Raw genomic sequence first — 15566 nt, forward strand, 5'->3', positions numbered from 1 at the left:
TATAGGATTTTTGGAAACATGATTTTGAGACTTGAGTGTTGTTTCGAATGAGTGCAGGTAAAATTTCAAGATGAACTACTACATCCACCGTATTCTCAAAATGCTCGCATGTTCATGTTTAAATACTTGAAAATCATGCTCAGGTTGTTCAGCATTAATATTTCCAAACTTAAATTGATGTTGATTATAATTCAGCGAAAAAACTTTTAAGGTATATTTGCATCTACCAGGATTGTTACGCTCACTTGAAAAAAGCCACCGAATGGGAGGAAAACAGTGCTTAGATCAGCCAACACTGTTATTTTTAAAATGTAAGTCTTCTTCAGGATTCAGCATATTAAAAAATGAGATAAAATTATCTTTTAAAATGGAATTATCCCCAACCTGTCTTTCTTGTTTACTTTAAAGCAGAGGATATAGGACACGGGTCCTTCATTTCTGATCATCTCTAATGAGATAAAAATCTAAGAAGCTGGTAGGAAAATGAGTCCGTGACCAAAATGCTTACTCAGTTACTACAGGAGATCAAAAAACAGTCTACTAAATCTGGAATCAACGAAGACAAAGCAATAGTTTTCTTTGAAAAAATGTGCAGGGTTTCAAAAGTTTCTGGGATTTGTCTGTAGAAGCTCCTTCCGGCCCTAACTGTGACGTTGTAGGGAACACTCACGCATCAAGGTGGGAAGGACGGGAGGTGGCGTTTGTGGGCTCCCATGGTGGTTAGGTAGTTCTCAGAAGACAGCACTGGAAATTAGATAATTGCTGATGTCATACTCCTCACAACCAAAAAAATTTGGTGTCCTGGGGGCTATAAAAGCAGCAGCGGCTACCTTCTCATCACAAGCAGAATCATCGAAACAGGTAAGTGTTTCAGCAAAGTTGGTATAATCGCTCTGTTTGATACTTCTTGATACTTAATTTTTTCCCTTTATGTTGACTTTGCTCCTTGTTCTCTTGATCCCAGGCTCTCCTTCCCTCGTCGCCGATTGCTGGAGTCAGATTTGTCTGCAATGGCCACCCTGCAGAAATTTTTGAGCTCTTGCCTCCTGGGGACTCTGGCAGCCAGCTGCCTCCTTCTCGTTGCCCTGTGGGTGCAGGGAGGAGCGGCTGCGCCCCTTGGCTCTCACTGCAGGCTTAACGAGTCCGACTTCCAGCAGCCATACATCATCAACCGCACCTTCAAGCTGGCCGACGAGGTAGTCATCTCAACCTCTCTCGCTTTCATATCTTGTCTACTTGGAACCCAAATAGTTCTTACAGTTTTCTTCAGAACACATCTAAAGTCTTTAAGAACCTGTCATTTATCTCTGTGGGTAGACCAGAGATCATTCCCTATGTTTCTTCATAGACTCTTTCGAGGTGGGGCTTTACCAGAAGACCTTCTGTCTTGGCCTTTGGGATATGTACATTGAGTTTTACCCCAAACGGAGAAATTTAGTAGCTCATCTGACTATTCATTTTTCCCTTTACTCCTCTGAGCGTTATTTTAAACTCATGCACACATCTGAATTCTTTCTTTAGTCTTTGTGGGGCTGCTTTGGGGAGAGGGGTAGAGTCCATCTCTACTTACAGACTTTTCTTCTCTCTCCTCCATGTCCAGGCAAATACTTAGTCTTTTCTTCTCTTCCAGGCTAGTTTGGCAGATAACAACACAGACGTTCGGCTCATTGGGGAGAAACTGTTCCATGGAGTCAATGTAAGCCATAGCCATGACAAGCGGGGTGGTGTGCCATCTGGGGATATTTGGAGTGGTGCTAACGAAGGTTTGGGTCTTCTCTATGTCCCCTAATCTGACCCCTGCTGCTCCACTGTCACTGCAGGTGAGACAGCACTGCTACCTGATGAAGCAGGTGCTAAACTTTACCCTTGAAGAGGTGCTGCTCCCTTACTCTGACCGATTCCAGCCTTACATGCAGGAGGTGGTGTCCTTCCTGGCAGGGCTCAGCAACAAGCTAAGCCAATGCGTAAGTGCTCCTCCCAGCCCCGAGCCCACCCACTCTGGGTGGCCGGCCTTCCCACCTGCTCCCATGGAGAGCCCTGTCCCCAAGCCCTCACTGCCCCATCCCAGGCCGGGGGCAACATCCTTACCGGAGTCATCTGAAATCAGAGTGTTTATTTTTGCTTGAATTGAGTCACATTTTGAATTTATGGTGACCAATGGGGTCTGAAAGTCAAGTGCATAGAGGGCTCATTTGTCCCCAGGGAAAAGCATCTCGGGTTATGTGAGATGCAAAAGGTGTTGGGAGTTGTAGGGAAAAAATACCTAGGTGTGGAAATGGATCCTCTGAGTATAAGTGGATGAAGGGAGGGGATGGGAAAGAGAGAAAGAGGGAGATGGAAGATTTAATGTCTGGTGGTGAGTAGCAAAGACTGCTGCCTTTTTGATGTTATGGGAAATGACAAAATCAAAGGTATGTGAGCTCAATGTCTCTGAACACTTAAATTTATGATAAAAAGTTTGAGTGGAGTGGGCAGAGCAAAGGAGACCTCGTATTTATTGAGGAGGGCCTCCTGTTCACACGAGACGTTTTGTGTACGTTTCTTGTTCTGAGCATGCATTTTTGATGAGGGACAGCTAAGGTTTTAGTCTTGACAGAATTTGCATAAACCACTCCACTCTTTCCACAAACTTAAACCTCAGTAGGATTTCCTAAAGGTGAAGGGAGGACCCATGTAAGGGAAATGAGTGGATTTTGGTGTCCAAGAGAAATCAAGAGCTCGGAAAATCTAGGTCACTGGTGAAATCTAGGTCGTTGTGGGCAAAATTGCTAAAACTTTAATTGCAGGTGAATTGTAACGTACCTTGGTTAGGGACGCGGAGGTGGGTAACGCTTCAGTGCAACAATGTTAAAATAGCTTCTCTGGTTTTCATTTTGTAGCATATTGAGGGTGATGACCAGCATGTCCAGAAAAACGTGCAAAACCTGAAGGACACAGTGAAAAAGGTACCACTAATAATTGTTAATGCTAAAGCAGTAAATAGGAGAGCCAAATGTTATTTTTCTCTTTCTTCCTTTTTTCCTGCCACATTGTGATTTTTACTTAATTCTCCAGAATGGATTTCTGGAATAATTGATATTTATATTTAATTATAATACCCAATAGCTATTGACTTTAATTTAAGAGCATGAGGGAACAACCCCTGAATACTTTTATATAGTTTCAAATAGAATGAAAATATTAGTCATGGATTTATTATAGTGAAATTGAAGTCTGAATTGGAAATCCTCCTTTCCTTTTCTCTCCCTTCCCCTTCCTTTCTCGTCTCCTCCTTCTCTTCCTCAATGAGTCCCTCATGAGCATCTGTGTAGTGTAGGCCAGTGTACATTTCTTCAGTGAATGACACAGTCATGTGGCCTATTTGGGGACAAGAACAACAGAGGAAGGCTCAGACTAGCAATTGTGACGCATCCAAAAAGCAGAAAAACGGTTAGTGCAGCGAAAGTGATGCTGTTGCAAGCAGGTGCAATTAAACCTCAGAAACATGACAGCTCTGGCTGATGGCATTTTCTGTAACAAACTTAACCTCAGTCCTGCCTTTTTTCCATGTTGATTTTTTTAAAAAGTATTTCTTCCTGAGCATTAATGAATGTGACTGTTTCTTCCTTTGATAATTGAAGGCTGTGTAGTTTTTCACTGTGAAGATCAATTCTCTTGTCACAGAACTATTATCTACACACAGAGGTATTGATGTGAATTCGCATACCCTCGCCAAGAAGTTCTTTGCACTTCTAGTTTGAAAAGTCCCTGATGTCAGCTTACTTTGTTGTTTTTAAAAAGTGAAATGTGAGAGAGAAAGATCTGATGATGATCTGTGTAGGAAAACAGATATTTTAAAACTTTTAATCCATTTTGAGAGAATCAACTTCCACATAGGCAGTAGTTTGTCTCGTGGAAGAATGGTTATGCTTTCTTTGCCCTGTAGCTCCAGAAAGCGCAGGCTCAACTTGAGGAGAAACCAGTCAGGGTTGCCCGAGACGGGAGGGCAGGATCGGGTGGGGTTAGAGCCCTGTGCTAGCAGAGAGCAGGCTGTGGCAGGATGGACGACAGGCAGCAGGGTAAGATCAGCTCTAAAATTCTTGCTAGTCTTGGGCGTCTTTGAGATTTAAAAAATATCCCTTGGCATTATGTCGAAGGAAGCATGGAAAGGTGGAATATCGTATTATACTCTTGCTAAAAGGGTATTAATTATAATGAGTAATCTTTTACAAAAGGCTAAAACTTGGTTTCTGTCTCCAACAGCCCAGCCATGCCAGCTCCCTCTAATTTGTTCCTCTTTAAAAAAATATGGCATAAATGCTCAAATACTTATGTGCTCTTATTTTCACAGCTTGGAGAGAGTGGAGACATCAAAGCAATTGGGGAACTGAATTTGCTGTTTATGCAGCTGAAAAATGCCTGCATTGGACCAGAGAAAAGCTGGAAAATGGATAACTAATCCTTCTTGCCTGTTAGAAATAACAATAAGATACCCAAAGCTTTCCTTTACCCAAAGGAAAATGGAAAGCCAAACTCCACAGAAACGGATGGATTCCAAAGAAACCCCTGCTGAGCTTAAAAAGAACGTAATTCCACAATGTCACTTATGTCCATAGATCAGAAGGTAGATTTTCTGAGGATAACCAGATTTATTGACAGCATTTTATCGTAGTTGGTGTTTTATACACAGAAATTTATTTTTTAAGCAATTTTCTATTCCCACAAGTAAGATTACTTCCCATTCCTTTAGGAAAAAAAACCTAAATAACTTTATTTCCATAATCAATATTTTATATTTATGAATTTATTTATTGTTATAAGTACACATTTTATTTATGTCATTTTACTAATATGGATTTATTTATAGAAACATTATATGATATTGTTACTTAAGTATAAGGTTAATATTAATATTTACAGCAATTATTATGGAGCTATAATATGTTTACTGACTTCAATAAACACTTTGAGATCTTAAATCTTGTGGCTTTGTCATTTTTTTCCTTTTAATATCATCGTCGCCATCATCACCCTCATCACCATCACCGTTAGGTAACCATTCTCATACGCCAAATGGGCCAAGGCCCTTATTAATGAGTTTATTCTCGACTCTCAGCAAACGAGGTGGCTATTAGTATTGTTTCCATCTTACAGATGAGAAAACTGAGTCAGAGACGTGTTGGAAAACAGTGCGGAACCGTGAGTCGTTGACCTCTGTTGGACTGGGTTATCTGATCTCCGGGCTCTCCGCTATATTGCCTGGATAGACTTATTGTGTGGATTCGCGGGTAATTCCAGAAGAACATAGGTAAGAAATTGAAAAGAATCCATCTGCCTCAGTAGCAGTTTGTGGGTAGGAGAAAGGAGTGAAGGTGCTGGAGGAGAAATCCATGAGGTCTCTATGGCTGTAGATGAACTGCTTCCGTTCGGCTTCCAGCGCCCCAGGGAGGGCGTTCTCACGTTCTCCTGTGGGGCAGGACATAAAGTAGAGGGGAAGCTGACCGGTCTGGGGAGTGTTGGCTGCCAGCGAGTCTAGCACTGATGGAGAAGTCTCGCGGGTAGAAGAGGAGCAAGACTCGATGAAGCACACGGAGAGAGAGGGACAGCTGCACATCTCCAAAATTTGTGCTGTGGTACCGAGAAGAGAGAGGACAGGTGGGACAAACTTGGACAGGTTCCGTCTAGAACGAACGAAGGACTCCAGCCCTGAAACATGTGTAGGTCTTTCCACAGAAGGGGAAAGTCAGTGGTCAGGAGAGGCCCGGGGTCAGCTGTTTAAAGTGTTTCCTTCTCCAGAAATTTGGGAACCCTGGGTTTAGTCCACAGCTCGCTCACCAGCTGTTCGCCCAGTGCCTGCAGGGTGAGGTCCAGCTGGCTGGGATGGGTGAGCACATGGATAAACCGCAGGTTCACGCGCGGACAGAGTGGAGTTAATACTTCTGGGTCTGGGCTCCAAATGCTGAGAGGGACCAAAGCTAAGCATGAGGGAGGCCAGCCTTATCATTCTTTCTGGGAGAAACTGGGGTTTGGGCTCTTTCCTCTCTTCTTCCAAATGAATCTCAGTGTAATGACTTCAGCAAAATTTGGAGTTGTATTTGTTTTTGACAAATCTTCTGGAAATTGAGCTGTAAATGGAGGAACATCCTTAAAACTAGATTTACAGATGCTTCCATCCTAGGGCAAGGAGTCTGAAATCAAGAGATTTAGAAATTCTCAATCCAATGAACATGTGGCTTAGGGAACCAGGATCCTCTTCAGTTCTAGAGGGCAGTGCTGACAAATGTGGCATCCACAAGAGGTGGTCCAGATTCCTCGCAGGGGTCCTGCCATAGTCATAGGCACCTGCTGCAGGAGTTTTTTTTTTTTTTGACATCAGTGGTGGCAGCTAGCATTTGGCTGGCACTGCCAGCACTGCTCTTGTTCTTGGCATTGGCAGAGGCCTTGGGTGTCTACCCCCCATCTGATACCAAGGTAGCAGATGGCAACACCCAGGTATTCAAGACTAATCTGCCAGACACAAGTCCCCGAGACACCAACCAGCAGTTAGGATTGACGAGTAGCCCCTGGAGGGTTCCGAGTGTGGGAAAGACTTGCTATGACTCTCGTTCTATAAAGATCACCCTGGCTGCCGGGTGGACAGTAGGTCTGAGGAGTAAGAGTAGAAGCAGGCCGGGGTGACCGTCTAGAGACGGCTGCTGGCTGCACTGGAGTGGATGGGAGCAGGGCCAGAGGAAAGCGGCGCATGACTCTTACAGCCACGCGCGGCTCGGGTTGCCCGGGAAATCAGAGCTACGTATCGATCATATTGACTGACGGGAAGGTGATCCTTGGTTTCCTTCTGGCCCCTCATTCACACTGTATTATTCACAGGCCTACAGTGCTCCAGGAATGAAAGTAAACACAGACAAGCGGTTTTGCTCTGAAAGGTGGTTAAGATTTTAAGATCTGAATGAAGACACTTGGGTCAGATGAGGCGAAGGCAGTGAGACCAAGGATTGACAGCTGGGGTCTTATTGTCTCTGAGGCGACCACAGCTATCGTGACTTTAACTTTAAAATCTACTTTCAAGGAATGTTTATTGTTGGAAGCACAGGTGGAGAAGGCCAAGATGACTGATCCTCACCACCAAGAGGAAACTGTGCTTCTGCCACACCGGGAGGCTGGAGGACTGCAGCTCACCCAGGGCATTCACTGGATTGTCTCGACGTGGCAAATTGCATCAACCCAAAAGAGATAGGATCATCCAGGACTCCATTTCTGGAGGAAGGGGGGCTTAAGTCACCTTACCAGGTGAAGGACCACACCCAATGGAGGAGCAGATAGAAGGTAGAGGGGGAATGGAATGGGTGGTGGCGGAAGAAATTCATGATTATGAATTGAGACCCTGCCAACCGCTCTAAAAGTAGGAACTATAGCAGATACGGTTTCTGCTAATAAGTAGTTTGTCCTCTTTTCTCCTCCTCCCTCCTCTCTGCCTCTTACATGAAGAGTACTTGTGGGGGCTAATATTTTAGTTTTCAGATGGGAAGATGGCCACAGCGACGTCATCCTATAAGGTTATGGGAGCTGATGACATTCTGAGTATTTCTTGTGTTGGAGACAGGCATATTTCACCTGGACAAAGACAAGAGTGGATGCTGAAGACAAAAGGATGGGTTGTGCCCATCTAGTCTTCCAGATCCATCCTCTGTTCTTTTCCCTCTACTTCGTGCCCAGAGAGGCTGGTGTGTATGAATTGCCCCATACACGTGCTTGCTCTCTGGCTTTTGATTGACTTGGCAAGTGAGGGAAGTTAGCAGGAGACTGAAGGAGGAGAGCAAGGTCAGAGCACTCAGCCCTCCGGAAGCCTCCTTCCGGAGTGCCGCGCAGGTTGGTCGTGTGCTTCTACCAAAGCCTCAGCTCCTTGCAGACAGCGCTCTTCCATGTGGTTCTCTTCCTCCTTCTAGAAATTGCTCTCAACCTTGTTCCCTACAAGCTTCCAGCTATTGTCAGCTTCAGGGTGTTGCACTACTTCTTGTGGGGTTCCTTACGCTCTTTCCACACCTTAAAGAAAATCAGGCGGTTCTTAAACTCTCCTCCGTTACCCAGTTTGAGTGTAACACATTTTCTGTATATATCGCTTTTCTCTCTTCCATTCTCCCCTCACCCTGGCCTGGCAGCAGGATGGAGTCTGCTAATTTAAACATCATTTATGGGCGATAAGTAAAGCCAGTTTTTGGCATGTCTGAGTTGTGTGTACGTTTTTGACCCTGCACGAAAGCAAAATCAGAAACAATGGTTTTTTGGTTTCTAAAATTAAAACACTATTTTTGATTAAAAAAAAATCCTATTTCTCCAACAGATTTCTCCATGGGGAAATAGAGGTGCTTGGGTCAACAGTGCTATTGCCTGAAGGAAGTGAGGAGCTCGCTCCTTCTCCTTGGTCCAGGCGTGCTCACGTCCCGCCCTGCGGCTCTGTCCTGCCTGTGCCCCCATGGAGCACACACGGGAGTCTTTCAGTCCAGCTACTCTGCTCACTAGAGGCTGAGAGAGTTACGGTACCTGGATAATTCTGACTCCTCTCAACCTTGTGTTCTAGTGGCTTCTCTTATCTGTGGTCCTTCTTTCTCCTCTTTTCTTGTCACAGCTGCTAAGGATATTCAGGGTGACCCTACACGCCTCTTTTAGTCACAGTTCCTCCCTGGTTTCCGTGGGGTTTAGCCATCTGGTTGTCCTCTGCATCCCGTATCTTATGTTAGCAATGTGCGTGCAGGTTCTCCTCACTGTCACCTGGAAAGTGATCGTGGTGACTTTTCCAGCAGGCGCTGTTTCTTTTTGAAACCCGCGTGTGAGATGCTTTTTGGAGGTGTTGTTCCATATGTGACATTTCCATCTTGCCATCACTGTAGATGCTATTTTTAGGCACAATGACTGCCCAGGAACCCTATGACTCTTATATTCCTGCTTGACTCAATGACACCCTTAGAAATTTCAATTCAGTTTAGTTCAGTAAGCAGTTCCCCACATCATGGGGTGTGCAAGATCCCCCTGTGCAGGGCTGCGAAACTCTAAGGTTAGATGTGATTTGGATGCTGTCCTCAGGGGCCTGCAACCTTGTGGGGAAGACAAGCAGACAGCTGTCTGGGGCACACGGACTGAAGTGTGCTGAGAGAGGGGTACCCACAGGATGACCTCGTCACTGCTGAAGGCACTGGAGTGGCATCTGAGCTGATCTTAAAGGGTGAGAAGGACTCCAATGGGTCCACGTGTCTCTCCTCTGTGGAACTTCCCCTTTTTCCTCCCTGTTGCATCCTAGGCACAGGTGATTGCTCCATCTTTGGGATTCCCAAAGCACAATTTACCTCTTTCTCTTGGTGCTTATACATTGCAATTTAATGATTTATTACATGTCTCTCCTGAGGGCTTTTCAAGGACATAAACTATGGTTCATTCTTGTGTTCCAGGACCTGAAAATGCCCAGCACGTTACTGGTGCTGGGTAGATGTTTAATGGATGGAGGCATAAAGGATTGCACAGCATTCTGGGCCTGAGGACCTGGATGAGCAAAGGGATGGAGACATGAGAGGGAACAGAGAGCTGGCAGGGCCAGAGGTCCGGTGTGGCTGGAGCACAGACTGTGGGGGCTGATGCAATGGGGGATGACCAGCAATTGGTAACATTCACTGTGTGCAGCTCCTTATTTCTAGTCTCTGGAAACTCAGTTGTTGACAGGGCTTACGGAAAAGCGACTGAGTGAACGAACAGGATTTTTTTTTTTTTTTAAAGATTTTATTTTTTCCTTTTTCTCCCCAAAGCCCCCCGGTACATAGTTGTGTATTCTTCGTTGTGGGTTCTTCTAGTTGTGGCATGTGGGATGCTGCCTCAGCGTGGTCTGATGAGCAGTGCCATGTCCGCGCCCAGGACTCGAACCAACGAAACACTGGGCCGCATGCAGCGGAGCGCGCGAACTTAACCACTCGGCCACGGGGCCAGCCCCATGAACGAACAGGATTTTGACCTGCACCACACCTGGGCCCTCAGCCTGGCATGAGCTGATAAGACGATGGCATCAACACTCTGTGCTTTAACTTTCTTCTTCTCGAGGTTGGGCAGCTGATGCCCACTAACACTTCCCACCACCAAAGGCCTCACCAGAAGGATGGGAAATGTGATGTTGCTGATGTATGGAGCGAAATTCATTAAAAAAGCTGAATACAAAGCAATTAGTTTCTGACACAGCCAGACGAGCGAGGTTGCCTCCAGAAGCACACTCAGACTGTGGGAGCCACCCACGGCCTCCTGGGCCCCATCTGCTGGTGAGCACTGAGGTGTGGAGGCTGCCGGGAGCCTGGTCTGAGGCCAGGGCAGCATGTACTGAGTTCTCTGTCCGTCTTTGTCTTCAGAAAGTGGTTCCAGTGTGCTGGGGTTTGTCCCCAGAGCGGGTGAGATCTGCACCTCACCACCTCATCAGCTTTGAGCTGCGGATTCCTTGTCCTGAAGATGAGGACAGTGACACCTACTCTCACGTAAGAATTAAATGGCTCCATCTTGGCTGGAAGTGGAATTTTCTAAGTTGACTTTTAATTATGTTCAGAAAATAGAAATAAGGTGCAGCACCCCCAAGCCTGCCCCCCTGCCTCCCCCAAAGTGTGGAGCCTGGGAAAGCGCCGATTTCCCCTTCCCCAAAGTAGACACGCCCCGGGCAGACTCCCTCCACAGCTGTTGGGCCAGAAATGTCACATGTGCTCCTGACGATCGTCGGCTTAGGTTAGGGCTGGGAAAACTCTCTGTGAAGGGCAGGATAGTAAATGTTTAGGCTTTGTGGGCAACATATGGTCTCTGTTGCATATATTTCCTCCTCCTCCTCATCTTCCTGCTTCTCCTCAATTCTTTAAAAGCATAAAAACCATTCTTTGCTCATGAGCTTCAGAAAAACAGGCTGTGAGCCATATTTGGGCCACGATTGGCCAACTCTTGGCTAGCGTTATACACAGTTCATTTTCCAGCACTAGGCACATTGACACCCCAATGAAATTCTGCGAGCAGGGTTAGAAGGGAATGGTTTTGTGGGAATGAGATCTGCTCTGAGAGGCAGAATGGCAATGTACTAAGCATTGAGTGGGACCCAGAGTTAGGACAACTTGCAGCGAATTTCCCATCAACCACGAGTTATTACAGCAGACCGTGACTATAGGACTCTTTCATCTTATTAGGCATTTTTTAAAAATAGATTTTATTTTCTTAGAGTTTTAGGTTCACAGCAAAGTTGAGAGAAAGATACAGAGATTTCCCACTTATCCTCCGCCCCCCAACACATGCAGAGTCTCCCCATTGTCCACATCCCCTGCCAGAGTGGGACATGTGTTACAACAGAGGAACTGACGTTGTTAGCTATTTTTTGGTGACAATGAATTTTTTTATTACAATAAAAAGTGGATCTCTGTATCATGTCTTATGGGCCCTCTCCGACTCTCTTGGCCTCTCTCCCCAGCTGCCTCTGCGGGGATATTTACAGCTTCTTCTGCCACTCAGAAAAAGGGACTCTGGGCAGGTTGTGGGATCTGTCTTCCCAGCCTGGGAAGGGCTCAGTAATACTCCGGTGTGAGAAGTTACTGTGCCGGGGGCCAGCCATCACAGGAGCGGGGAAGCCGGCCGACACTTTTCATCCCTTCCTCTTTCCCTCTGTCTGACCCGGGCGTGGGGGCCCCATGCAGCCTGTCTGGAGTCATCTTGCCTGACAAAAGGCTGGCCCTCTCTCTTCATAAGGCCCCGGCCAGATGACTGACGTGCCGTTGTGCACGTGCTGCCCGCCCTTGTCCTCATTTCTCTTCTCCCTTCCTCTCCCTGCTCCCTGAGAAAGCAGCGGCTCGAGCTCCGCCCCAGGCCTTGTTTTCCGGGGACCCTGAGCTGCGGCAATTCCTCTCTAGAGTCTGAGCTCCATGAGGGTAAGGATTTGGGTTTATTTTGCTCACTGCCTAGAATATTGCCTGGTGGGTGTTCAATACATCTAAGATCTGTATATATGTATATCTTATATATAAGATCTGCTGTGAGCAGTAGAGTGACATACACATATCTGAACTACATTTCGAAAGAAGTAATGAGCGCCTTGCTTCAGGGCTGGACCCCTAGAAGACGTTAGCACCACAACAAGTCTGCGGGAAGCGTGAGAGCTCCTGCTAGCTGGTCCCTGCATCAGAGAGTACCCAGGCCCGCCACGCAAAAACACCCATGGCTGTAACTGCAATAAAGGGAACAGCTGGCCTGGAGGAAGTTATGAGGAAAAGATACACAACAAAAGGCGTAGTCAGCATCACTCAGCGTGGAGCTGCGCGAGGGGTCCCCGGCCGCCCGGATGTTCAGCTCACCTGGTCCTCGGCACTTCTGGTTTGGTCTGAATCGCAGAGGAGAGGCAGGAAACAGTTCCGAAGGCGGGCGGGGCAGAGGGTGGCAGGGGGGATGCTCTCCCCATGTGGGCTCTCTGGATCCCAGAGGCACAATGACAAGATAGAGACTGCTGGTGGCTGCCCAACACAGCTCGATGTGGGAGGAGCAGAAACATCCAGGCGGCCCTCCCGGGGCTGAGGTCACCTTCGTCTGTCGGCACCCAGATCTCTTCCTCCCTCCTCTGAGCCCGGGCTGTCCTTGGGGCTTTGTCACCTCTCAGGGGTTCTGTGGGGACCCGTTGGGGTGTATCTGTAATCCACTGAGCACATCCTCTGGGCCAGTCACTGCTTAGAACTGGGGGAGCAGCCATGAGCAGATGGACAAAGGTCTGCCCTGACAGAGCTTAGATTTCTGTGAAGGGAGAGAGACAGGAAACAAAATGCATAAGTAAAATATATCAGGTTAGGTAATGAGAAGGGCTTTGGAAAAACTAAAACAGAAAAAGAGATGGAGAGCCTGGAGTGGGTTAATTCTAACTAGGGTGTTGCAGTGGTCTGCCGGGCTGCTGTGATGAAGTAGCACCATTGGGATGCTTAAACCCCCGACCTTTGTTTCTCATAGTCTGGAGGCTGGAGTCTGACATCTGGGCATCTGCAGGGCTGGTCCTTCTGACGCCTCCCTCCTGGGCTGGCAGATGGCTGCCTTCATGCTGTGTCCTCACATGGTCTCTTCTCTGTGTGTCTGTGTCCTCGTCTCCTCTTCTTATGAGGACCCCCATCAGACTGACTAGGACCCACCCAGATGACCTCATTTTAACCTGATTCCCTCTTTACAAAGACCCTGTCTTCAAAAACAGTCACATTCTTGGGTACTGGGAGTGAGGACTCCAACACAGGAATTTTGGGGGGATAACGTTCAGCCCCTAACAGGTATCCTGGGACAGCCTCACTGAGAGGGTGGTATCTGAGCAAAGACTCGAAAGACTTGAAGGAGCTGGCCATGGAGACATCTGGGGGAAAAGCCTCTCAGGCACAGGGAACAGCAAGCGCAAAATTTCTGAGGTCCGAGGGAGCTTGATTCATTGGCAGAGCATCAGGGAGGCACTGTGGCTGGCATGGGCGAGCAAGAGGAGAGCCGCAGGAGAGGAGGCTGGAGGGAAGCTGAGCAGGTGAATGCGGCGGCCCTCAGGCTGGAAAGGACTGTGGCTTCTCCTGAGAGTGTCGGGGGAAGTCTCTAAGGGAGAGGTTGTGCTGGTGGCGGCCGGCAGGTCCAGGTTCAGACGCCTGGCTCAGTCCCAGCGAATGGCTCAGGGCTTATGTGGCTGCCTCAGGGCCACAGGCTGAAGGGATGGGCCAATGATTCACACATCCTGACAGAGATCCACCTATTCCTGGGACGCTCACTACCGTGATTCCTGAACTCTGCCCCAGTTCTTGCTGTCCTGACCGCGAACCTTCTCTTTGATGCACTTGGAAAGTGAGACAGAAAGGCTCATAAGTCATCTGTGCTTTGACAAAACTGTGGAGGGTGGCCGGATGTGTGCCTGTGCGTCCTGTCTCTCTCTGTTTCCTTCTGCCGGGCTAAGCGTGAAGGGGACAGCAGCAGAGGTCTCTTCTCTGTCATCCTTTGTGGTGGGTTATTATGGGAAATCTGCTCCTGACTTTTTATTTTTTATTTTGGAGATCATGATAGGGCACTACATGCTTTGCAGGTTTTATGGGTGACGTGCCTTCTATTGCCAGAGAACGAGTGGCCGATGTGTATGATACCAATGTGTCAAATCTGAAAATGCCAAGATAACCAAAAAGCTATAAAGCTATGAAGACGATTGCTCCTGCATAAGAGCTACTGGAATCTATACTAACCTTTTCTTTGGTAGGTTTATTTTCACTCTGCCCATCAGAAGATCCGGGACTCGTGCATAAATCATGTTTACTTATTAACCCAGAGGCAAAATGCTCCTGCGGAAACACTGCTGGGCTTGCTCATGGAAGATGTGGTCAAGGTGCAGGTTTGCTGCCTGCTGGCTCTGTGCCCTCGGGCACGTCGGTCCCCTCTGTCTGTCTCAGCTCTCCCCTGTCAACTGGAAGGAACAAGGCCTCCTTTACTCTTATGGAAGCGTTGGGAAGACCAAGTAAAAAGATATCTCTGTGAAGGATTATATAAAGTTAGATATTTTTATAATGTACATGCAAGAGCTATAAAATACCACAACAATTTGTTTTACTATTCCTTAGGGGATTTTCTTCTTATCTTTTTTTGTTTAGATCACTGTCCCATCTCTTATTTTCTGTAGTGTCCCTACAACCTCAGACATTGCTGTATCCTGTTCTCCTGTGTGGGGGGCCGCACAGGGAGGGGGAAACATGTGGACTTCCAAGTCTCAGAACACGGACGGATTCCTCCGCCTCACGTGACTAAACGTCCCTGGACCCCAGATTCTTCCTCTGTGAAGTGGGGCTGTGCCAGACGCTCTGAAGCTAACTATGTTCCTAAATAGAGTGGGAGGCATTTACTTATGCCCTGTATCTTAGGATTAAAAATTTTCCTCTTAAAAATGTTTTTCTAGAGCTACTAAAACGTTCGCATTTACAACATAGTTAAAAACATTCTCTCCGGGATTGTACAAGAAGGCAAGTTCGAGGACCAAACGTCAGGCTCGCTGTAGCCGTCACTCAGATGCGGCTTCTTTCTCTCCTGCTGCATCAGCAGCTGGGCTCGCCTTGCTTCTCTCTCTCTCTTTTTTTTTTTTGTGAGGAAGATTGTCACTGAGCTAACATCTGTGCCAGTCTTCCCCTATTTTATGTGAGATTCCGCCACAGCGAGCCTTGACGAGCAGTGCTGGGTCCACGCCCGGGATCTGGACCTGTGAACCCCAGGCCACCAGAAGAAGAGGGCGCAAAATTAACCACTCCACCACTGGGCTGTACCCTCTTCTTCCCTTTCTTTCTTCCTCTCTCTCTCTTTATTTCTTTCCTTCCCTCCTTCTCCTTCCCTTCCTTCTTTTCTTTTATTGAGGTGAAATTCACATAACACGAAATTAACCATTTTAAGGTGAACAATTCGGTGGTGTTTAGCACATTTAGAATGTTGTGCATCCATCACCTCTAGCTAGTTTCAAAGCATTTTCATCATGCCCAATGGAAACCCCAGACACACTAAGCAGTCACTCCTCATTGCCCCCATCCTCCCAGCCCCTGGCGACCCTCAGTCTGTTTTCT

At 47.1% G+C, this 15566-nt stretch overlaps 1 protein-coding gene across 1 annotated transcript; it reads left to right on the forward strand.

The window, feature by feature from the left end:
* Nucleotides 1-1010: 1010 nt before the first annotated feature.
* IL22 (interleukin 22) lies at nucleotides 1011-4438 on the forward strand. Its single transcript, XM_046652705.1, has 5 exons — nucleotides 1011-1196; nucleotides 1631-1696; nucleotides 1821-1964; nucleotides 2880-2945; nucleotides 4331-4438. Exons 1-5 carry the CDS (start codon nucleotides 1011-1013, stop codon nucleotides 4436-4438), a joined length of 570 nt encoding a protein of 189 aa, XP_046508661.1.
* Nucleotides 4439-15566: the final 11128 nt, after the last annotated feature.

This window comes from Equus quagga, chromosome 1 (genome assembly GCF_021613505.1).
Source record: "Equus quagga isolate Etosha38 chromosome 1, UCLA_HA_Equagga_1.0, whole genome shotgun sequence".
NCBI classification, from domain to species: Eukaryota; Metazoa; Chordata; class Mammalia; order Perissodactyla; family Equidae; genus Equus; species Equus quagga.